The sequence below is a fragment of the Ambystoma mexicanum genome, chromosome 3p (assembly GCF_040938575.1).
Source record: "Ambystoma mexicanum isolate Mex_15411 chromosome 3p, UKY_AmexF1_1, whole genome shotgun sequence".
NCBI classification, from domain to species: domain Eukaryota; kingdom Metazoa; phylum Chordata; class Amphibia; order Caudata; family Ambystomatidae; genus Ambystoma; species Ambystoma mexicanum.
In genome coordinates this window covers 378,756,954-378,781,099 of record NC_090925.1, presented here as the reverse complement: position 1 = coordinate 378,781,099, position 24,146 = coordinate 378,756,954, and the positions used below count along the sequence as shown (strand labels likewise).

At 46.6% G+C, this 24,146-nt stretch overlaps 1 protein-coding gene across 3 annotated transcripts in view; it reads left to right on the top strand.

The window, feature by feature from the left end:
* Positions 1-23,209, top strand: part of EDN3 (endothelin 3) — a 491,982-nt gene extending 468,773 nt beyond the window's left edge. For all 3 annotated transcript variants that reach the window (XM_069651042.1, XM_069651043.1, XM_069651044.1), the window contains one exon: positions 19,695-23,209. Coding sequence is in view for 1 of the 3 variants with exons in the window: in XM_069651043.1 (XP_069507144.1) it covers positions 19,695-19,710 (16 nt within the window). In the remaining 2 variants the exon portion in view is untranslated. The remainder of the gene's footprint in view (positions 1-19,694) is intronic.
* The last annotated feature ends 937 nt before the right edge of the window (positions 23,210-24,146 follow it).

Here is a 24,146-nt window from a genome sequence, read left to right as displayed (position 1 = left end):
CCTAATGAGTTTCATTTCATGTGGCTTAGTGACCTTTGTTTTTGGGATAAAGGAGAGATACTAACTGGGAATATATTTCCACTAAACAGCGCCTGTATATTGTAGTACGGCACTTGTGCCATATTAAGAACTGATCGAGCACTACCTAAAGAAACTGCATATTCAGGTAACATGAGACATGATATTTCACATACCTTAATGGCTATTAGCAAATTATTTGCTTAATTGACATACGTTTCCTGTATTTCTTTTCCACCACATGGGCTGACAATGTGAAAATATTTGGATTGATGGTACGTGTTTACCTTTAATTGTGATTTTACTATTACTGTATGTGCATAGACTATGAGGCTTGCCCCGATGAAGGAATAATATTACGAAATGCATTAGCACTAGAACCCTCATATGTATCAGTATATGTGCTGGAATTTGCCTCACCTCAGTAACATTTAGTGAATACAACAAAAGAAAATCACTTCAAAACAGAAGTTTATGACTACGGCTAATTTATTACAGGAATTAACAAAAAATATTGAAATTATTACATTCGGAGAGAAAGTACAATGGTTTTTGAAACCCTATTTTTGGGACAAGATTAGAGAGCAACTTAATAGCTGGATGTTTTCATCCAGCTTACCTGCTATATAGGACACATACAATGCCACAAAACATTGCAAACGAGCCCTGTGTACCTAAAACGGAACTTATTGAAAAGTTCACTTCCCGATTTATATGATTTGTAGCTGTCTTCATAATGTGCTCACAATAAAAGAAATTCGTTATGTTCCCCAATCGAATGCTACTGCATTCAATTTAAATGCTATAAAAGTATTTAATTGTGCAGATTTAATCCGGTGTATGATTCATTAATGTATATCTTTAAACTTCCCTTCATTTGTATAACTGTTACTCGATCGATAAAACGCATGTCTGTGGTTGCTATTGGTGATATATTTCCCGCCTGTGAGGCTAAAAACCTCTGGGTCATCTTCGATTCCACACTCTCCTTCTCTCCTCACATCTCTGATGTTTCTAAGAAGTCACACTACCAGCTGCACCTCCTCGGAGGGATTCTTCCTTTCCTCTCCTTCGCCTTCCACTCCTTACCCCATAAACTCACTGTCTCTAGAGGTTTGGTTCTTTCCAGGCTGGACTACTGCAACAGCCTCTTTCTAAATGTGCCTGCCTCTACTCTCCACCCTCTGCAAACCATCCAAAACAGGACTACTAGACTTGTCCTTGGCCTCAAGCCCAGGGATTGTTTCTCTCCAGGAATGAAATCTCTGCACTGGCTCCCAATGGCAGCGAGGACTATGTTCAAAACCCTCTACATTCTCCACAAGGCCTTCTGGGGCCTGGGTCCGCAATATCTTCAACTCTCCCTTCGTAAACACCTTCCTATTCAAACTCCTCGCTACTCCACTTCCAACTTCTTCTGCATCAGTTGCTTCTCCAAACAACGAGTTGGTGGTAGATCACATTATTCTGCTGGGACCTCCCTCTGGAACAGCATCCCTGCAACTTGAAGAGAACAATCAGACAGGAAGGATCAGCTGTGGGTTTCTTGAGAAGAGGATGCACAAGGGAGTGCTTCAGAGGGGAGAGGAAGGATGCTGAGGCAAAGGAGTGGCAAGGGCCGGAGCAAGGGTGTCAATGTGGTCCTTGATGGCTTTAGAGGAACAGGGATGAACCTGTTTTGACAAGGCTTTCATAGATCGGACTTGTCTAGCAACTTCATCAGGGGAGGAAAGGACGAGAAGGATGGTGGGTGGGTGGTTAAAGGGGGGGGGTCAGTAAGCACAGACTGAGCGGGAAGAGGAGGGGCAGAGGAGGAGAGAGTGGACAGGATGTCCCGGGATTTGAGATAAAGTGAGAGGCAAGGGCATTGCAGAGAGCCTGGGAGGCAAGAGGAGGGGTAGAGACTGCAATAGGGTTGGCAAGCTTCCTGCAGATTTTAAAGAGTTTGGCCGAGTTGTTAGATGCCGCAGAGACACAGGCTTGAATGTGGACTTTCTTCTTGGTGCAGACAGAGAGTCGTTAATGCCTTTGGAGTAGGCGACAGGCCAGTTTGTCAGAGGATGAGAAAGAAGCCCTCCATTTCCTCTCAGCCGCCCTACACTTCTCTTTAAGTGTAGCTAGGTTGGAGTCATACCAAGAATTGCACTTGGCCTTGGACTTCAAGCGGATCCTCATGACAGGGGCAAGAGCATCAAGCGTATCAGAAATATAGGAGTAGAGAAGGGACAGGGCTGTATCCGGGTGTGAGTCAGCCAGAGGAGGGAGGGGGAGAAGGTGTCAGCAAAAGCCTCAACTGACACACGCTTCATAGGACGGATGTCCGAGAAGGTAGGTGGCAGTGTAGGGGGTGGGCTTGGCTTGCGGGGAAGGGAATGAGAGATGAGAGAAGGCAGTAGTCACTCCAGGAGAGAGGAGTGGTCAGAGGGATAGAGAGGGGGAGGCCAGAGGAGAACAAGACATCAAGTGTGTGTCCTGCAGAGTGCGTCTGCCCAGAGGGGAGGATAGAGAGGGAGAGGGAATTGCAGAGGTCGCAAAAGAGCAGAGATGAGGGACAGGGAGAATCGAGGTGGATGTTGAGGACACCAAGGAGGAGGAGTTGAGTGGTTGAGGCCAGGAGGGAGGAGAGGTCAGCCCACTCAGAGAAAAAAGAGGTGATTTGACCAAGGGGTCGGTAGGGAATAGCAACAGTAAGAGAGTTGCTAGGAGAGATTGAGAGCCTGCAGACAAGGCATTCAAAAGAGGAGTAAATCTGAGTGGGAATGATAGTGGCAGGAATCCACTCAGGAAAATGTTAGGGCTACGCCCCCCTCCAGGGCGAGTGGGCGCAGAGAGGATCTTGTAGACATCAGGGAGGAGAGTATCAAAGCTGGTGACAGAGCTGGCCGTGAACCATGTCTCCGTAAAACCAAGGACATCGAGTTCCAGTTCTTCAAGGAGGCGGCAGATGTCGGAGGAGTGTTTGACAGCAGAGTGAAAGTTGAGAGGGGCAAGATGAAGAAGGTTGCCAGCCTTAAAGACCTTCCGGGGAGGGGTACAAATCAGAGGTACGCCTTGCGGAGTTGTGGAGGTAGCATGAAGAGGGGCAGAGGATGGAAGAGTGGGCAAGGTTGTCAAGGAATGAGAGGAGGGAACAGCCGGGGATGTAAGGAAGTTGATGAGGCGAGGTAGGAGGATATTGGCCTGAGGACCTTGAACCATGACAGTGCCATTTAGGTAGACTTTAAGGATGACTGAGGAGGAGTCGAAAGAAGCCATGAGGACTTCCCAGCAAGTGCCACTATTAATGGGAGAGGAGGAGACAGGACAGAGCACAGAAATCATATGGGGTGTCCACAGATCCGGCGAAGGAACAACAAAGAGGACATTGGTGAGGGTCTGTCTGGAAGAGGCGCTGGTGTAGGTATCAGCAATAGGGAGACCAGGGTTGGAGGGCAAGATATCCGTTTTAAACTTCTTCTTTCCAGACTTAGTGAGAAGGGAAGGATAGTTGATAGAGAAGCAGTTGGAATAGATGGGAGACACAGAAAGCGCCATGAGTGTGAAGAGAGGAGGCAGAGGGAGGAGTAAGCAAAGTACAGCGGTATAGAACAGTCACTGGGCTAGCAGGTTACAATCAATGGCCAAAGTTAAATGCAAAATACGCCCAAGTTTGGCTTTCAAGTTAAATGCAAAATACACCCAAGTTTGACTTTCAAGTTAAATGTGGTCCCAGAAGTTAAGGAATTGAAAGTGGGAGTCAGACAGTAAAGGTGAGTACAGAAACAGCTTCAAATGAGTACATAACAGGGAGAACAGAGAGTGCCTGCCGAAAAAGGAAGTACAGGGAAATCAAGAAGGAGGGAACTAACCCATGCAGAATATGGTAAGAGAGTCATGGTAGTCCAATAGTCCAGGGGTAACAGCCTCATGCAGGGTTTGGGTTGTGGCAGGAGTCTCATCAAGCGGCCTGTAAGCGGACAAAGAAGCTGACAGGGGCTTGAGAAGTGGGCCTTTGAGGAAAAGGCCGGCTTCCGCCTCACCGGTCAAGACGATTGGAGGATAAGACCACAAGCAGCCAATGGGCAAGGGCCCAGGCCAAGCTGCACAGGCTCCACTACACCTCGCACAGCCATCTTGGAGAGGAGCAAAATGGTGGTGGGAAAAGGCTCACAATTCAGGATTCTGGTGCATACACAGCTCAATGCTGGACAAAAAAACACGCGCGCAAATCCATGCTTTTTCAGAACATGCTGCTGCGAGGTTCAACCAGAATAAAAGATTTCAATAAAAAATATGTGTCCCAAATTTGTATAGTTTTTCCTTTTATTTGCATTCAAGAAAAAAGTAGCAGAGGAAAAAAAGATTCAGTAACAAGGGGAAAGGGACACTGAAGAAGACCCACAGGTCTTAACAGATTAAAGGAAGTAAGCGACACGTGAGCACCGTGGAGAAAGCACGGCAACAGCTGATCCGAGGTTTGGAACGCGCGCAGGTGCGCAAGCTCAGCCTCCAAAACCAAGAACAGTTGATGATGGCAAAAAGGTGCACACGGAGAGCGCGTGATGCACGATCCTTCATGGAGGCACAGCTGATCTTGGATAGGAGGTGCGCGCACGGAGCGCGATATCCGCAGGACTGGAGAGGAAGAAAAACAGCTGCAATGCTGGTGAAGGAGCACGCACGTGTTCGGCAGGGTCCAGAAAACAAGATAAATTGAGGTAGCATGGGCCGGAAGTGGGCCTTTGAGGGACAGCGGTCAAGACGATTGGAGGATAAGACCACAAGCAGCCAATGGGCAAGGGCCCAGGCCTATCTGCACAGGCTCCACTACACCTCACACAGCCATCTTGGAGAGGAGCAAAAATAAACAGCATGAGAATGAGCAACAGGATGAGTTAGGGGAGGGGTGTTGGAAAGGGGAGGGGATGTGAGGGTGGGGGTTGGTGTGGGAGGAAAGCCTGCTATTTCTGGCAAATCCCAAGATGGGATACGTGAGTCTGGGCACTGCAATGAGCGTTAGGAGAGTTCTAGAGCACAGTTACTTGTGGCATTCCGTGCCCACACAGGGTTGGATATGAGGGGAAGGGAATTTTGGGTTCAGTCGAGCAGTTCTATAAGACAAACAATTAGGCTGTATTTGTCACTGCATGTGGTAGGTGACTGCAGTGAGGAGATTAGGACGTTCCCGTCAGTCATAAGAATAGGTGGGCTGTCATTGTCACTACCTAGGGAAGGAGTCAACAGTGAGTAAGCTGGGAGATCCCCATCAGGCATGAGCATAGCAAAGCTATTATTATTTGGCAGAAAATGTGTAATGAAGGGAATGCTCTTGAGCGAGGTATAGGCGGAGGCGTGCAGTGTCCTAGAATTAGGGTGGGCGTGGCAGGCCTTGACCAGAAGTGCGTGAATGTAAAGACCCACATTAGAGGTGGCCTGGGTGTGGAAGGTAGAAGAGAGGACTGGAGTGGGAGGAAGGAGAATAAGGTTGGGTGTGTCGGGGGTGAGACAGAGGTTGGGTCTCAAATGAGCAAACATTGAAAGGAATATCTTGCACAGTGGGCTTGTCGCGGTAAGCTTTAGCAAGCCACTGGACTATCAGGTAGTGCCTAGAGCCACCAGGGTGAAGAAAAGGTGATGGCGGCGGAAGGAGTTTGCGCCGGCAGGTGTCAAGGACGGACACCAATGTTTGAGAGGAGGGGCCAGGAAAGCTGCAGCTGCCATGTGAGTGCTGCACACACCGAGGCATGAGTCACTTGGAGGTACTAGGCAAAAGAAAAGTAATCATGACGATGTACCCCATAGCACCATAGCGTATGGCCCGAGGGAGGTGCGCAAGCGTTGCGTCGCATCTCTTACCTTGAGTGGCAAAGTAGCCATGATCAAGTGGTTCAAGGAGGAGTGAGGATGGGGTATGGTGGGACGGCAGAGCGGGAGTAGAATAAAGGCACCGTAAGCTGTTCAAGGCTGGACAGGGTTCCCCTCCAATTACTTTAAAAGATGGCTTTTAAAGGCGGCCGGTGTCGTCTGCTGGCTTCCAGAAGGGGGTAGCATTTCACTGCAGGTCAACCTATCGTCTGCAGGTTGGGGCGAGCTTTCAGGCTTCTGCTCGTCTGTAGGGGACATTGAAAGCTGCAGGGGGGCCACTTTTAAATGGTCTTCGGTAGAAATGCTGTGGTATCCTTGGGTTTGGGCGTTACAAAAATGTTATAGGTTATAATGCCAGTGTGCCCCAGCTCCCCTGCTTTCACCAGACCCCCTCTGAATGTCTGAAATCATCTAGAAGGTGAAACGCTTTCACCTGTATCCCCAGATATTTCTACCACTCATTCCATATTGCAGCCTGAATAACAAATAGGAGGGATGGGGGGAGGGGGAACGAGATGATAATGATAAAGCACTTTTGCCAAAGTGCTTTACATAGAACATATTTGCATACAATACCACCCAAACGAAGTTGGTACTTATTTATCCAACTCAGAAGGATGAAAGGTTGAGTTGGCCTTGCCAGGATTTGACCTTGCTATCTGCAAATCACACAGATCCCAGCAGTAAGTGCTCAATCCACTGAGCTATCTTACCAGCATGATATATCTGAGGCTCATTTTCAGCCGTTAACTCTTGTGAGGAGTTACTTTTACTTGTGGCAATTCAATTCACCACACCTACCAGGAAAAAACAACTATGTAGGCTGTTTTAACTTAGCTAATTGGTATGATCTAATAACACCAAATGTTCTAACCACCACTGTCAACCATCTATTGCCGAAATCTACAATAGGTATTGAAAGAAACAAACCCTCAATTCAGATGGGCAGCCACAATAATGTTAATGGCAAACCCCCAACAAATGGAACAAGTAAGACCCATGGACAAACTGCACGAAGGACCTAGAGCAATAAACAAACCCAAGGATAATTCCCCCTGCTTTCCTATCATATACATGCATGGAGTACACTAAGAGTCAAAGGCAACATGGCAGTGGTGAAAGATCCCAAAATCACTGCACATTTAAAAGAAAGGCAATCCATCATATTAGCACCTTGGCCGAGATAGAAAAAATAGATTCCTGTTAGGCACTGCAGGCTAACGTTCCTGACTGGTTCTCAAGGAAAGTTGGCCCAAGTGTAGACCTGAGGAGTATAAAGAGGCTGTGGATGTCTGAATAGGACAAAACAACAGAATATATCATAATTGGATGTGGAGTCCCAAGAATGAATAAAGAACTAAATCAGAGAAGATCTGAGTGAGTTAATGACAGTCATCTGACTTATGCGATCAATCAGTATAGAAGGAACGCCGTAAACTCTCCTGGTAATCCTGAATCTTCTGCCAGAAGGGGCAATGCATGAGTTAGCTGGCCCACAAATACACTCCCCTCTGTCCCTTTTGCTTATTCTACAGTCTCTCCTCCCAAAGCACATGTGTGGATACGTCACCTTGTTAGTAAGTAATGAAATCCACCTTCCGGCTCGAATGGATCCTCTAATACTTGAAATATCCTGATGTTCGTTCTCCCCAATTATAAACCTGATTAATGTACCCAATAATGTGTTTCGTGCATCTACACTCTTGCCCCAATCCTTATATGCCCTCACTTCAATTCTTTACAGAGACCTGCTTACTCTCCCTTTCTGCTTTGCCAGCCACTTTCAGGGGGCAGGTCTCGCCCAGTTATTGAATAATTGTTATGCTTCTTTTTACGAGCAAATTGATTTCTCACAATGTGTGCATTCTTCTTTCCCATCCCTTAGTTGTATACATTCTGCCTACTGTCAGTAGTTTGTATTTGTCCGAGGCACAAGAGGCCCACGCCCAAACTGTGTGAAAACAAAGCTTGTGAACTTCTTTATCTAAATGCTGTGGATGAGGCGGGATTAGAGGACTCTGAGCATTCTCCCATAAATACTGAATAAGACCCTGGCCATGTCATTACTAATGGAAGATGCTGAAAGTCAAAGGAGGATTCCAAGTTAGCTACAAGCTTAAGATGTGTTTTAAATAAGAAGTAATGGTGTATCCTTGTTTTACCCAAGTCACATAAACTATTTCGGGGAATAGTTGTTTTGTAATTTGGGGAAGATGTGTTCTAGTGGAATGTTTGAAGTGAGGAGCGGGATGTGGCAGTTGATTCACGTGCTTCACACTGTACTGTGTTTGGCCCAGTTTGAGATCTTTCTCCACCTGTAAGAGTTTAAGACACACGATAGATGCTCTGGTATTGGAAAGAGACAATAGCATAGGAGGCACGTGTAAAATATGTATCCAGTGTAATTAATTGGGACAACACTCTTTAATTCTATTATTTTGTCGACTGAAGCAGCCTGGTTCCGTATAGTCTTATTTTCCCTATTATATACTTTAGACAAATTGTATTTGCTGTTTTTAGTTTTCTTTTAACTGTATTACTTATTTTAAATAGTGTTTTGTAAAGGTTTTGTTTAAAACCATATACAAATAAAGAAATTCATTATTTTCCCTATTAGTATCCAGCGAGGGCGCAATCAAAATGAAAAAAACATTCCGATTGGCCCTCGCCGAGGCATTACCCGGCCGGAATCCCTCGGTCGGGATTCCACTGCCATTGTCCCCGGCGGGGGGGCATGGAAGCCCCTCACCCAATGAGGAGGCTCGAAGTTGTGCTATCCCCTCACCGAGTCTCCCAATGGCTAAGAGGCTGCCTTCACTCCCCGCCGGGGACTCAGGTAAGGCTTTTTTTTTCCTTCCCTGTTCCTCCCTCCTCCCTGCCCTACCCACTCCACTTACCTTCTTGCTCCTTTGTCGCTAGTGGGGGACGATGGCAGCCTCCAGCCGTGTGGAGAGTCGGAGCGGGACCATCCCCGCTTTGTGCCTCCACGCGGCTGGAGGCTTCCATCGTCCCGCGCCAGGGACCTGGTACGTTTCCCCCCCTCCCTCCCAACCCCACTTACCTTCTTCTCCGTCTTCTTTCATGAACGGACATACCGGGAACACTTCTGTTCCCAGCATGCCCGCTCCCATGGCCGCCATGAAAAGGGAAAACTGACTCCGTTTTCCCTTTCCTGGCGGCCAATTTCTTGTTTTTTTTTTCTGTCCCGAAACGCTGCAGCGTTTCGGGACATAAAAAATGCTTTTAGTGCCCCGGTCACGCAGATATTTCAGGCCGGGGTACTAATAGCTATATGCCCCTCGTGGCGGGGGCATTACAGACTCTGGTATAACTATGGGCCCCGGGGCATTACCTGAGTCGGTAATGCCCCCGCCATTCGGGGCATATTGCTTAATTATTTTGCCAACAAAGGATAAAACAAGCATGGGGCAGAATCAGTAACACATACATAAAATACAGTATTTTGCAACCTTCAGTGGCAAAGTGGCTGGAGAATGTACCTCAAGGTGACACAGAGCAAAGGAAACTGGCATTAGTGTAACTTTCTTTTATATCTATTAACTTATAACTTGAAACAGGCATACTGTTCGATTCATCCTACTCTATCTTGCGTTCAAATGTTTTTAGCTTGTTTTTTCGATTGTACTCTCTAACAATTTTCACTCCAACAACCATTACCCAATTCCCTTACAGAGACAGCGTGTTTGCATGCTTAGTAAAGCCTCAATTATGTCTGTTGTTTATTTATAGTGATTTTTTGAAAATATAACAATATGTGAAATGATTATAAACTATACAATATTTGAAATCAATAGGCAATATTGAATGCTCATATTCTGTTTTCACAGTTTGTAGGTTGGAGGAGATCAGTGTTTTTTTCAGTTGCCAGGCAAGGCTTGCTTACCATGATAATGTCATCATAGCCCTCCACCTTACCACTGTGTCCTCATGGTTTCTTTGACCGTGGCCACCTTACCAAAGTGCAGGCTTTTAGACGTTACTGCTCTCGGCATCCTTAACGGCTGTAAAGGTTTTCATTGGTAGGACTACTCCTGTCCTGTTAAATGTGATCAAAATATATCTAATACTAATATGACGTTACACTTTCACCCACATTCCAAAATGGCAGTAACATTAGTTATCCTTGCAATGCAAAACTGTGACTTGAAGATACTGCAAAGTACAAGGACACCCTCAAGTCTCTATAGCAGACACCTACCAATGTTCTAAAACTGGTACTACCGCTAAAGACATCCTCTTGTTTTCTATTGTGATGGCATTTCTCTGCATTCATATGAACAACAATACAAGGACGTTAAAGATCAACCATCAGAGACAGACCCAAATATAGCAACACACTCACTACCAGCTTCTTTAAGAGTGGGCTGATCTTTACGTAAGCTGTAGAAAACAGATTCAAAGCCCTAGACAAAATGGTAGTGAATCTCAGATCAGAGCTAACTTGCCATCCTTGAAAACATACTCCAGTCAGTAATTGTACCATAACTTCCTACACCAAGAACTAACACCAACTCAAAACTGCTGATTATGAGACGTCTTCTCCAAGGAGCTCCTGGACAAAACACAGTTATTAGGTCTAAGCCCATGGCTCATCAAACATTCACTCATACACAAAAAATCCTAAATACATCAGGGTCCTACAAAGATCGCAAAGTTGCACCCAAATTAACCCTGCTTCCTTCAACCTTCCCCACAATCCTAAATTTCTGAGAGACACTGGACACTTACTTTTAGTCACAACTTAAACGACAATACCGGGACTGAGGCAGCGATAATCCAAATGAAGAAAGACTTCTGCCTTAAATCACACAATCTCTCTCTCTCAGAAATCGCATAGATATGGTTTTGCCCCAACTATGCGTCTCTCTTAGAGATTTTGGTACTGGGACTTCAAACCCCGACCAAAAAAAAGGATTTCAAAACAGGCATGAGAACATTAATCTAAAATTGCTCATCAATACTAACATAAGTATCCCCTTTGAGGGGGGCGTGGCTACATGGCCGTGTGAGTGGACGGGTTCTTGGACGGCTCCCGCAGATCCGACATTGATCCTTGGATATGAACGGGCTTCACCTTTTACACATGTGCCTGCCGCACATCTATGGATGCATGAACATCGGGGGCACGAATGGAGCGCAATGAGGGACCGATCTGCGGCGTGACGGGCGTGGAACGGATGCTGGAAGATTTGGAGAGCCCGAGTCTCGGGGCTGAAGAAAATGGCAGAAGGCGAACAAAGGGCCATATAAACTGACCGCTGCGTCGCAGGGAAAGGTGGCAGGAGAGGCGCAGAGGAGACCGAGCCCGCCGTGTCCTGGCGGGACAGGTGGAGGCCGGTGTGTGTGCCAGCAAAGGAGGACCTTTGCGGATGGGATGAGACCCTGCCAAGTCGGGATGTTGGCGACGGGGCCCACGGAGTGTGGAGGTGCGGTGTGAGATTGCGGGCGGCACTGTATACAGCCCCCTCCAGGAGCAATACAGGCAGCTTAATTACGCCCCTGGCACGGCCCGGCTGGGCCCTAACACTAATAGCAGCCTAAACTTTACTAAGGCCGGGGGCCAAAAGTGGTGGGGCTTGCCCGCACTTCTCTGCCACAACACGAGGACCAATAAACCTTTGAGAACAAAGGGCAAGCAACCAGCGCTCGACGAATACGCCACAACATCGCCGGGTCCAGAAGAAGCCAGGAGCAAAGACAAAACCCTGTGGGGGGCACAGCCAATATGGGCACGAACCAAGAGATTCTTGCTGCGATTGCCGATCTGAAAGTGGCCTGGGAGACCAAACTGGGACTGGCCATGACCAAATTGAAAGAGCTTAAAGTCGGGGCGGTGCAGGAGGAGGTAAATCTTCTCCGGCAAGATGTCAGGTCAATGGCAGAACGCACGGGGAACCTAGAAAAAGAGGTGGCCCCGAACACAGCGGACTGCGCAACCCACAAATCGGAACTTCACGCCCTAGTGCAACGTGTGGGGAACCTGGAAAGTAGGGCGGAGGATGCAGAAGGACGCGCCCGAAGAAATAATATCTGTATCGTTGGATTCCCGGAAGGAGCTGAGGGACCCAACCCCACGGAGTACATTGAATCTATGCTGTGCGGGAGATAACTGGGGGTGTGTTGTCCCAGGGGTTTGCTGTGGAAAGGGCGCATAGGGCCCTAACGAGGAGACCGCCACCGGGGAACCCCCCTAGGCCGGTGATCGCCAAGATCCTGAATTACCGGGATCGCGAAAGAATTCTTGAACACTTTCGGAAAGGCGGAACAATACAAAAGGGGTCGGCAAACATAACCGCATACCCGGATTACACCTTGCATGAACTTTGGGACTGTGAAAAGAAGATTGCGTGAAGCAGGCCACAGGTATATGCTGATCTACCCGGCAAAACTGAAGGTGTTCCACAAGAACAGAACCTTGTTTTTCGAAACCCCGGAGGACGCTATGGGGTGGCTGGACATGCAGAGCTGCCCCCAAGAATCAGGTATCCAGACAGGAGAAGGAGTAGATAAATAACAGATGTCTGTGGCACCCAGGGTGTCACAGCCTAAGACAATGGGACTTGAATATAGTATAAGACATAGCCTTTGGGTGGGTTTAGCTAGGGCCATACAAGTATGCATGATCCGTTGGCACCGAGAAACCTTGATAATAGCGCAGGAGCCTTACAGAGCCTGCCCTCATACCCCCACAACGAGAAGTTTAGTTAGGTCACCGGTAGTCCGGAGACACCCTGTCGGGTTCCTGGCTTTGGCATTCCGAGGCAGGACCAAACATGGGGGAGCCTGAGATCCAGGGATGGAGCTGGTCACTTGTTGGGGTTAGGTGGTGAGGGGCGAGGGAAGGGGTTGCGTGAAGTGGTTTAAAGTTGGGAAAGGGGGGGAGGGAGAGTTTGTTGGAAGTGGGAAGGGAGCGAGCCAAATTTTGTGTCATATCAGACGGGAGGGGAAATTGGGAGGGGAAGCGGGATTCTTTATAAATGGCGTTGGGTAGTCTTAGAGTGGTCACCTGGAATGTGAGGGGCCTTAATAGCTATCTGAAGCATTACAAAGGTCAAGAGAAAGTGGAAAGGGAACACCACGGGAGCTACATACTCAGTTTACGCAAGGGGAATTATCATATGGGTGGCACCGCATGTACCATTTCAACTGATTCAGTCTACAGGGGACCCAGAATGCAGAATGATAGTAGTGCGGGGGATGCTGGAAAACCAGGAAGTGAGCATTATAAATTTATACGCCCCTAACCAAGATACAGCGGCCTATTTTAGGACTTTATACAGCAAAATTAGCCCCCTATTGGGTGGCACGATCCTATGGGGAGGGGACTTTAACTGTACATTGAATCCTAAAGTGGACAGGTCAGATGGTAAACTAGACAAACCCACCCCGGCCGCAAAGGCGTTACAGGCCCTGCTGAGAGACTTTGGACTCGTAGACGTCTGGAGACAGCTGCACCCGGTGGACAGGCAGTACTCACACTACGCGGCACCACATGACCTGCACACAAGGCTGGATTATGTGTTTTCTGCTGCTGAGTTAGTAAGGGAAATGGTGGGCGCGGAATATAAGGCCAGAGTGCTTTCGGACCACTCTCACTTAGTCCTGGAGTGGTGACACCAACCCCCTAGAGCGTGAATCCTGACGTGGAAGCTCAGAGCTGAGGCACTGCAAGACTCGGGATTCCGGGGGGACCTGAGCGAGGCGATCACTAAGTACTTCGATATTGATACCGGAAGCGTCCAATCTGTAGGAACCGTATGGGAGGCATTCAAAGTTGTGGTGCAGGGTGTAGCCATATCAAAATCCAGAGGGCTCCAGGGGGGTATAGAACGGGAGCTGCAAGAAACAGAGAGGGAGTTGGAAGACATAATGCTTAAGGGGGGCACCTCTCGGGAGGATGGGGCAAGGATTAGACTGCTACAACAAACCAGCAGTGAGCACTGGGATAGATTATGCAAGTTGAGCTATAAGAAGTATGTCGAAAGGCAGCATGCGGGGGAGACAAGCCGGGCAGATTGCTGGCCTGGTTATATAAAAACGAAACATCACAACCAGTGACCAGATCTGGGATACCCAAGAGAGAGTAAACGAAGAGTTCCTTAGATACTATAAACACCTTTATGAGGACAGAGGTGAAGTAAGGGACCAAGAGATCCAGGACACACTAGAAGACATAGGCTTGCCCACTCAGACGATCTGGAACGGGCAGACCTGGACGCCCCAATCACCTCAGAAGAACTAGATAGAGTAATCCAGCACCTGCCCACATGCAAAGCTCTGGGGTCGGATGGGCTCCCCAGCAAATTCTACAAAACATACAAACAAGAGCTGCTCCCCCCGCTGCTGGCCATGCTTAATGAGGCGTTTGAGCGCGGTAGGCTGCCAGAGTCCCTGCGAGAGGCGGTGATCATCCCGCTCTTAAAACCAGGTAAACCAAGCACAGACTGTGGGTCATATAGACCCCTATCGATGCTTAATCAGGACAGCAAGATCCTCACGGCAGTGCTGGCAAACAGGCTTAAGCGAGTCATCGGAAGCCTGATACACCCCGACCAAACAGGCTACGTCCCTGGTAGGAATATAACTGATAATCATAGGCGACTTCACCACATTATTGACCACGCAGAGAAGGACTCTGGCGAATTGGCAATCGTCTCGCTGGATGCGGTCAAGGACTTCGACTCAGTGAGATGGCCTTGGTTGCTAGCAACTCTGAGAGAATATGGAATGGGGCCGGGGTACCTAAGGTGGGTTAAAATGTTATATAGTTCCCCAATCGCAAGGGTCAAAACCGGCGCTACCATCTCAGATAAATGGCAACTCAGCAGGGGCACTAGACAGGGCTGCTCTTGGTCGCCTACGCTATATATCCTAGCGTTGAAGCCACTGGCAGTATGCCTCAGACAACAATATGGGGAGATAGGGATCCACACTGCGGGAGGCTCGCATCTCATATCATTGTATTCCGATTACATACTTTTATATCTGCGCTTCCCAGAGGAGAACCTACAATATGGCCTGGAGGTGATGGAACGATAGATACGCTACCCTCTCGGGCACAGCAGTGAACCCCAAGAAATCCAGCATGTTCCCCCTGGGGAGATACAGACGTGCCCTACCGAGGAGCCTACCGGTATTGCCAATACCCTGGCGAACCGAGATGTTCCGATACCTGGGCATTGACATATACCACACGATAGGAGAAGAACACAAACACAACACGGAAAAGGCAGATGCAGGCATTAAAAACAGCATGGGATTTTGGTTCAGACTACCCCTGGCCATGATGGGGAGAGCGGCTCTGATCAAGATGGTAGTCCTGCCCAGACTGTTACACTTTTTTGTAAACATTCCGTATGTGATCCCCAAGCGCTTCTTTGCCAGGCTCCACAGCCTGTGCAGGGGTTTTATATGGCATAACTCCAGGAACATGGTGGCCCTCTGGAAATTACAAAACTTGTGTGATAGGGGTGGTATAAACCTGCCGAATTTTGAATTGTATTACTTGGCGGGACAGCTGCAATATGTGGCCAGGTGGTTGTCTGAAGAAGAAACGGCTGAAACCAGGCTGTTATGTAAGGATCCTGCTCCCTACTTCCTTAGAGAGACAGTGTGGTTACCTAAAACAAAGGTACTAGGAATGGCGAGGCTGCTGGTGCTTGGCTGGGAGGTGTGGCATAGAGCATGGCAGACTGTGGGATACCCAGCTCCGTTCTCCATGCAGGTGCCGTTAGTGGCGCTATGCGGAGAGGACTGCCAAATGATAAAAGGGGTCCGCAGATACTGGGAACCGATGGGCCTGGCTACCCTTGGAGATATATGGCAGGAGGGGCAGGTATTGGACTTTCAGAGGCTAATAGAAGACACTGGGGTGCATAAGGGCCAACATATCACCTATTCTAGAATCATTAAACGAGTGCGAGAAAGGTGGCCTGCGGCAGTGCTTGCGGAACAACCTGATGCTACCATCGAGACGATGTATGACATCTCGGAGGGTGGGCATGAAATATCACGCATATATGAGCTACTGGGGACCAGAGTGGGGAAGGAGTTGCTCCAACTGAGGCGAGATTTGGAAGAAGAGGTGGGTGAACCCATGTCGGATGGGCAATGGGATAGAGCCCAAAGGTTTCATAAGAAGGTGTCCCGAAATGCGAGGCTCCTGCAGATTCAATTATATGTCACTCATAGAGCATATTTGGCCCCCAGTAAAATTGCCAGATTTGGTGGCCCGTTGACACAGAACTGCCGTAGGTGTGGGGAGGAGGAAGCTGGGATGCTACACATGTTTTGGGCTTGCCCAGAGGTGGGAATGTTTTGGACAGAACTGAAGGTACGCTTGGCAGAAAAAGGGATTACGCTGGAGGTGGAGTCAGCTTGGGCATGTATGCTTGGGGGCTTTCCCAGACCACGTAACCTGAGGCACATTAGTAAGATGAAGGACCTGGCCTACATCCTGGCCAAACGGAGATTTGCAATGTGCTGGAAAGCAGCCCATAGACCTAGAATAGAGATGTGGTGGGCTAACCTCGTGAAGTGGGCAGAGGCAGAGGCAGAAACGGCTGCCTGGTACGAAGCGGTCAGCAGGGGGGAGGAGGAGGAGGTGGGACCCCTAATAGCATGGAGACAATTGGTGGCCTCAATGGCGGGCCCCTCCAGGCCGACCATAGTGATGATGACACGGAAGAGATATTGGCAGCTGACAAGCCTGATGATGAACAGGCTGATGACATGGACACAGGGGCTCGAGTTAAAGGGGTGGGAGGGGGGAGGACAGAAGAGTGTATTCTGTAATGTAACATTGTGAAACTTAAACACGTAAGTCCTAATTGTTTGTAATGTTTGGAGTGTTGTTATAAAATAATAAAAATCTTTACAAAAAAAAAAGTATCCCCTTCCTCAATATGCAATGCCCAACAGGCCACGAAATCCATGGTTTGGAAATACGTCCAACAAACCAGCTCATAATGTTTTCTCACATATGAACAGCATAGGTCTCACCCTGACCCATGGTAACCACACAGACAATGACCACTCACAAAGGATGCTTTCCTTGACTGGAATAGTCTATAGTGGAAAACAACACTCACTTCTGGTCAGGCCACATCCTTATGCCTGGTCACCACCTTCTACCGAAAACCTAATCAAGCTCAAACAAACCAGTTGCCAACTAATAGTCAATTGAGACTAAACCATTATTTGGGAAAGTTGAAAAAAAAGTCTTGGAAATACTACTGTCCCCATATAGAGGGGTCTGATGCAACATCAGTCCTTAATGTCTTCAACAAGGACATGTTGAGACCATTATGTATAATGGGCCTGGCAACATTGAGGAAACCCCAAACCAGAGAAAATCTTGCCAACAATTTATATAACAAGGAAGGCGTTTATGAGTTGAAAAGGCAACATAAATGGCAGCAATCAGACACCTAGCCGGATGCTGTAGCCTTCCAAGATCTACGCTTGATAATACAACAGGGCATTTAGTTGAAAATAAAAAAAAAAAATTCTATGCCAAATGTATCTCCAAGACATCAACCAAGTTAAAATAACCATTTAATATCAACAAGGAGCTTTCCTGCTACAAACTAAATTTTAGATGAGGTTCTCTCTTCCCTGGAACCTTTAGTATGTTGTATGCATTCTCTGATGTAAAGATCCAAACAAATTAGAGAATGACAACAGCACCAACAAATGTCCTTCCCATTGAACCTTGCTCTGACAAATTCCTCACAATCTCTACCCTGAATATGATTCACATAGCTGGAAGATGGCCGCATGTTCCGCTCAGCGCCCTCAGTGGCCTGCCTCTTTGATTAAGCACTACATTCAAACTATAGGTCCACCTATCACGCACATCTTCAATGGGTACTTCAAGTGGGGGCATAACACCAAGAAAACTGAGTAAGGCTATCAGATACCGCTCCTAAAAAATTTCAATGATAACCCACCTGACTTTACAAACATCTGCCCTATCTCTAATCCCCCTCCTCTCATGGGTACAATCCTAGAGAAATTGCAAGCCTAACAACTTGAGAACTACAGAGAAAATTGAGGCAGTTTCGATGATAGGCAATTAGGCTTCTGCCCCTCTAGAAGCGCTGAAACCACAGTAACCAACTTCAGAAAATCCCTACTGAAAGCACTGGATATAATAAGCAATATATTCCGATCTTCCTGGCATATGACACGGGGAACCACACAATTCTCATTGGCCAATTGCATCTCAGTACCGTCCTTGGAGGAGTAGCCCTTACATTGAAAAAATATATTCTACAAGACTGATCTGCTGAAGTAAAACTAGGCCGATTTCATGAGGCATTTTAGGCACTCCTGTGGAATACCTGATGGATCTTCCTTACCTCCCTGGTAGTTTAATGATTACATCTGCTGTATAGCAAATGTCCTCTCAGAACCCTGTACCACATTTCAACACCCCACTGATGGTCAAACTCCTGAACAATGACAAAGAGGCCAGATAATGGATTGCCTCGCAATAATTCACATTTGGATGGTTAATTATTCCTTCTGCTTGAATGGGAATAAAAATGACAAACTTGTACTTCAAACCACACACCGAGTCTGTTCCCATCCAAAAGGTCATACCCTTTAGGAGACCCCACCAATGTAGCAAAGACAGTTTTTTAAAAAGTGGCTTTTTAAATTCATAATGTTAGTTCACAACAGAATTGAAGCAGTGAGTTGCAACATACACTACCACCACTACCTTGCTTAAAGGAGTCTCTCCCTTCTAAGTACAGTCCATAAAACTCAAATAGTTCAAGCGCAAATTCCATTTAAGCATGATTACTTTAATGGTCTTGATCTAGGCCTGCTAATAGATCCAAACCCAAAAACAGTTGCTGCAAAAGATAAGCTGCACAATTAAGTTAAGGCCTCACATTACACCAGCACAAAAAACACAGGGTTTGCTTCCCCTTAAGGCAGTCTGCCTCATGCATAAGGTAGTTTGGAGGATTGGTCCGAAATACTGCACTGACATTTTTTCTCTTGCCAAAAAAAAACATTGATCGTCATCAACAAGGAGTCTACAAATAAAACCTGTGAAGAAGATTTTAACGGGTTTAGCCTTATCAATTGAAGGCTCTCGACCCTGGAATGTTATGAACCCATAACTTAAGAACATTCATGGTCAAAAGAAATTCAAGAAGTTACTCAAGCAGAAGCTCAGAGAAGTCACCTTTGCTCCACCCACCTCTACATTGGGAATAGTTCCTAAACATTCAAGTGGTTCTGTTTAGTTCTGCAACAATTGAAGTCTCCCCAACACAGTCACGTTGAGGAATGTTTACCCTGAAATGGCTATTGAACTTCCTTTTTATCCTGTTTCTATCCCTTTTCCCTTAGCCCTCCCTGATCTCCCCCCTCCTCATTTCTGGGGCCCTGAAGTTAGGTTTTGGTATGTAAGGGGTGTACACATTCCCAAAATAAAGAATCAAAGGAGGATTTGTCAAAAAGAAACCACATTTGAGCTGAACACGTCTGCCCTTCTATGATCCCTCTTCTTACCAACTTGCATGACCACAGACTATGAGATCCGTCGATCACATAAAAGGGTGAATGAGCAGACATTGATGATTGCCCAAGGGTCATGCCTTTCCCTGGAATATAGCTATGCAAGGTGGAACCTATCCTTTTTAGAGCACCCATTTACCAGCACTTGCTACTAATTCTATTAACCCAGCAAAATGCATTGTGTGCGTGTGTGAGCTGTCTTCAGTTTATTTTACAATGACCAACTGGTGGCAGAATTCTAAAAAACAAATCTTGTTTTTTTTTCTTTTTTTTAGGTTTCAGGTGCTTTAAGTATTGCCATTCAAGAAGCAAGAACAAATAGACCATCAAGAGAGGGACAGAAAGCCAAGCTTCAGCCGGCAGCCATATCCATACCCATGGACTATGCAGCCACTGCTATGCCTGGTTATGCCTGGATCTGGCAGGGAGGGCAACGTTGGAGCTGCAGGAGAGACTTTGATTCCTTACAAGATGGCAACGCCTTGAAATATAATGCAGTACTTGTATACACACAGGACAATGACGTTTTCCACGTTTTGGAGAAAAAAAGAGAACAATGCTGGCTAAAAGAGTTGGACAAGAGCCCGGAATTTTCAACAGCGGTATACACCAAATATTCGCAAGCCAAATAAACTACATGTCTGTTTTCATGTCTACTAGAAGCATTGCGTTTTCAGGATCTCGAGGTGGTGCCGGCTTGATTAACTGCATTGTATTACAAAGGGTTGGATAATGCCACACAGGTTGATCGGATGCTTAACACATTCATGAGCCAGTGCCCTCCTTTAGAAGCCTGTTTATCATAGTGCGTGCCAACGTTCAAACGAAGGGACCCCGAATAGTCCCTACAGGAAACCACTGGGCATTCTCATGATGCTTGCGCCACACTCGAATCAGTGGAAAAGGAATGAGGGGGACAGTATCATGGCCATGCATAGGGTGTGAAAGAGCCTGCCTCTTACAAGAACTGACAGACGCAGACTTACCACCAAAACACCTACACGAAGCTCCCAAAATATCAAACAGCAAGTAAGACCAGAGGTATGCCCAGCGGAAAGGGAGCTTCCAATTAAGTAAGCTGGCTAAGTGAACGTGGTTGCTTACTAGTTAGAACCTCAGGGGTCTGGAAGATGAGCACCTGCTCATCCCTGCCTCTGAAACACTCAGTTAAACATCTTTTCTACCTTTGGAGCCACTTACATTTCTCTGATTCCTCGCTTCAGTTCAAAGCAAACATTAATATCAGTTGGGCACAGACCACTAGCAGTAATTACAAGCAGATCATGCTGTTGAGTTATGTGTGCAGGTGCTACATCAGCGTAGGGAGGGTGGACGAGGTTGTCGCTGGGGATGCTCCAGTTTCATGGACTACCCTTAGGAACGATGTTGCCAGCACAAGTGATACAAAGGTGCTTGGGGGCTGATGCTAGTAGCTCTTTTAAACCACAGGGAGTTGCATGTGCTAGGACTTAACAGTGTAGCGACCCCTGAAGTAGGCTACCTGCCATCTGACCTGAATGAGGGTCAAGAAAGACAGTTGGACCACATGGGAGAACGAGAAGGCTCTCTCTGGAACCTAAAATACTAGTTTGAATTAATGGAATTGTGGTCTCTGGTACGTGGGAATAGGACGTTCATATATCAAACGGAAATTAGTCTGGAAGACTCTATTAGGAACAGATCCTGAAAAGATTGCCAAAATAAAGTGTGTAAGTAATTGGTGGTGCCCTGATAGTAAACCAATTGGGGTGGGGGGGGGGGGGTGGTAACTGAAAACAACTGTGCGTGTGTGCGCCCATAACACACTTCAAGAAATAAACCAGAAAATGTTGCCATATTCCGAAAATTCTATTTCCTCTACAAATATGAATCTTGTTAGTTATGCAAAGCCAATGTCAAACATCAGTAATTATTTGTTACTTACATTAACGCTCTATTTTCACAATTCCTTTAACAAACAAATGAAAGCTGGAAAGATGACCAGTTTCATTATCCGGCAAGCATGGCGCTTCTTTTGCATTTGGTAAATGCACAGCAGAACCTCTAGATGGCCCGAGTGCTGAGCCGGCAAGCAGGGCTTCTCGCTGCACCTCCTTGCTGCAGCCTCAGGGTGTGGAAAATCACGCCCTGCCTTTTTATTGATCTCATACAACCTCCTGCCAAAGTGCTCATACAAGGAGTGCCATGGAGCTGGGGAGGATGAAAAGATACGGATATAGAAAAGCGAGTATGTAATACCTATAGCAACATAATGCTAAGGTGGTACACATATCCTCGCCATAGTTTAGGTTGGTGAGGCTGCGCAAACTTCCTCAGGAATGCAAACGATACAAAAAAGGTGCCAGTGCAGGGCCAGTGTAGTACCAAGGCACAATGTAGTTATATACGTTGACAATCTGTAAAGAGCGGCTGCTATGGCTCAGGCCCCTGGCGAGGAAGTTCAGAATAATTCAATGCAATGTTTTTGCATCCGTCCGCAGAAAAAGTCACACACTACTTATGTATTTTCTGTTGGCTTTGAACTGTACACATTGTTACGCTGCAGATCCTGTGTCTGCTGTCCACGTGTACCTACTGAGATGTGTCATGAGAGCCATGTATAGCCGTGTACTAAGCACTCCTAGCTAAACTATAGTTGGAAGTTTTTTCTTTTACTAACCCCCCCCTTCTCCAAACACCCAGCTCTCCCCTCCATTCCCACATATAGTATGGCCCTATATATTTTTTTTTTGAAGTAACTAGTAAGTCCAGTGTGTGCAGTGCCACCTGGACTTTCTTTCTCCATTGTTTACACACGCACACACACATATATATATATATATACACATATATAGGGTCATGCCACCGAAACAGTAGATCTTAATTAACAACTGCGCTAAATTGTGTAGACGAAACCAGAGATTGCCCTCCTAGCTATGCCACTCCCAAATGAAAGCATAATTTGATGGGAATTTAGAAGCGTGAGACAGTTATTTATTTGCAATGTTAGATCTTTCATGAACTGTTTGCTCTACTGACCATCCGGAGCTGGAGCTATTCAGATTAAAACGTTTTATGGGGTGTACATTATTGGAATGGAGTTTAAAGAATGGGTGCTGTTTTGGCCCTAACAAATCGACTCCCGACACATTTTGAGGGATGAAAGGCTTGCTCTTTTACCTGTGGTGGAATGAATCCTTGCTGTGGCCTTGCGGTCCCCCCCCTGATCCCCCCAAAGTACCGATGAACAAGGACAATTCCACGGGTCAATAGGGGAAACCGATGGCTCCGGAAAGAAAGGACTCCAAGAGTGACCCCAAGACCGGCACATTGTTCTCATTCGCACCCCTCTGCTCTGTCCACTTGGCGCAGTCAATGCAGCGTCTACAGCATCACAAGCTTTTCTATCCCTGCCTTGGAACCAAACAAATCAGATCGACTTCCCGCCAGCAAAGAGCTGTACAATAATGTCAATAAGTTCAAACTGTGAGTTATTTACATTTAAAACGAGAAACAGCCATCAACGCAATTCCATTCTTCATGGATAAAAACATAGTGACTGACCAAAACATGTATATTATATAGAGCTATATTTCATGAGTAAATTATTATAGTTATAAAAGTGAATATATCTTTCTATTCCAATACACAGAACCTATATCCGTTTCCTATCTGCAGGCACCATCTTTGTACATTTAAAATTATTATTTATTGTACAAAACACTTCAGATTTTGCTTTCGGTGATTTTGTTTTTAATATCAACAGAAAATGGCACTGTATATCTATTAAATTGTTTTGTTATGAAATCGATGTAATGCAATGAGTGTTTATTTTTCATCTATGAGGGTAAACTCTGGTGTAACCAACCATTGTGCAATCCAAGCACATACCTCAGGGGGCTGCATGCCCCCCCTTGTGCACATACATCCTCTTTCCAGAGCCACCCACCGTCTTCACCAAAGAGCTTATCTGGACAGATGGCACCCTTTGTGGAAAGTAAGCATGGTAAGAGTATATTTGGTCTATAACCAGTCATGGTCCCTAGTGGTCTAACACTGCAGAGGCTTGTGGGAAGAGTGGCATATTATGCCCCCACTAAGACTTTCCAGATCTCAGAGAATAGAAAAGGGTAGCAGGGGTGGGGGAAAAGACAAAATGGCAGGAAAAGCACACATGAAAAATGTGTACAGGTACAAAGGGGAATGAGCGGAAGTCTATGAAGTTTGTAATGGTGTGCAAGTCTGTAATGCATGTTTGAACGATCACAGCATAGTGCTTTGTGGCAGTTTCTAGTACTTTCAGAGGAATTCTGAAATGTGTCAGTGAGTGGTTGCATGGTGGACTTGATATGTGCTCCAGCATACCCTTGAACGCAGGGTGCGTGTCTATTAGCTGTCACACTCCAGAGAGATACAGCTGGGATTGCCCAACCAACTTTCCGAAGTGCTAAGAGTCCAGAGCAGCCTGTGTACAATGCAAGTGATATGCACACATAGGGGAAGAGAGATGTGTGGGCCACCCATACGAGTTGCATACTTTCATGGCCACATATTGAAGGATTGTTGCAGTGGGAGGCCACAACGTAATAATGAATTGGAATTCATGTGTGAGTGTGCAGTCACTGCACAGCTTGGGGATCCCATTCAGGGGAGGGATGCTAATCTTACATGACATGCTTGGTGCTTGCATAGCAATATATGTCACAGTAAGTCAGTTACAAAGAACTGAGGAGGGAAGCGGGGAGGGT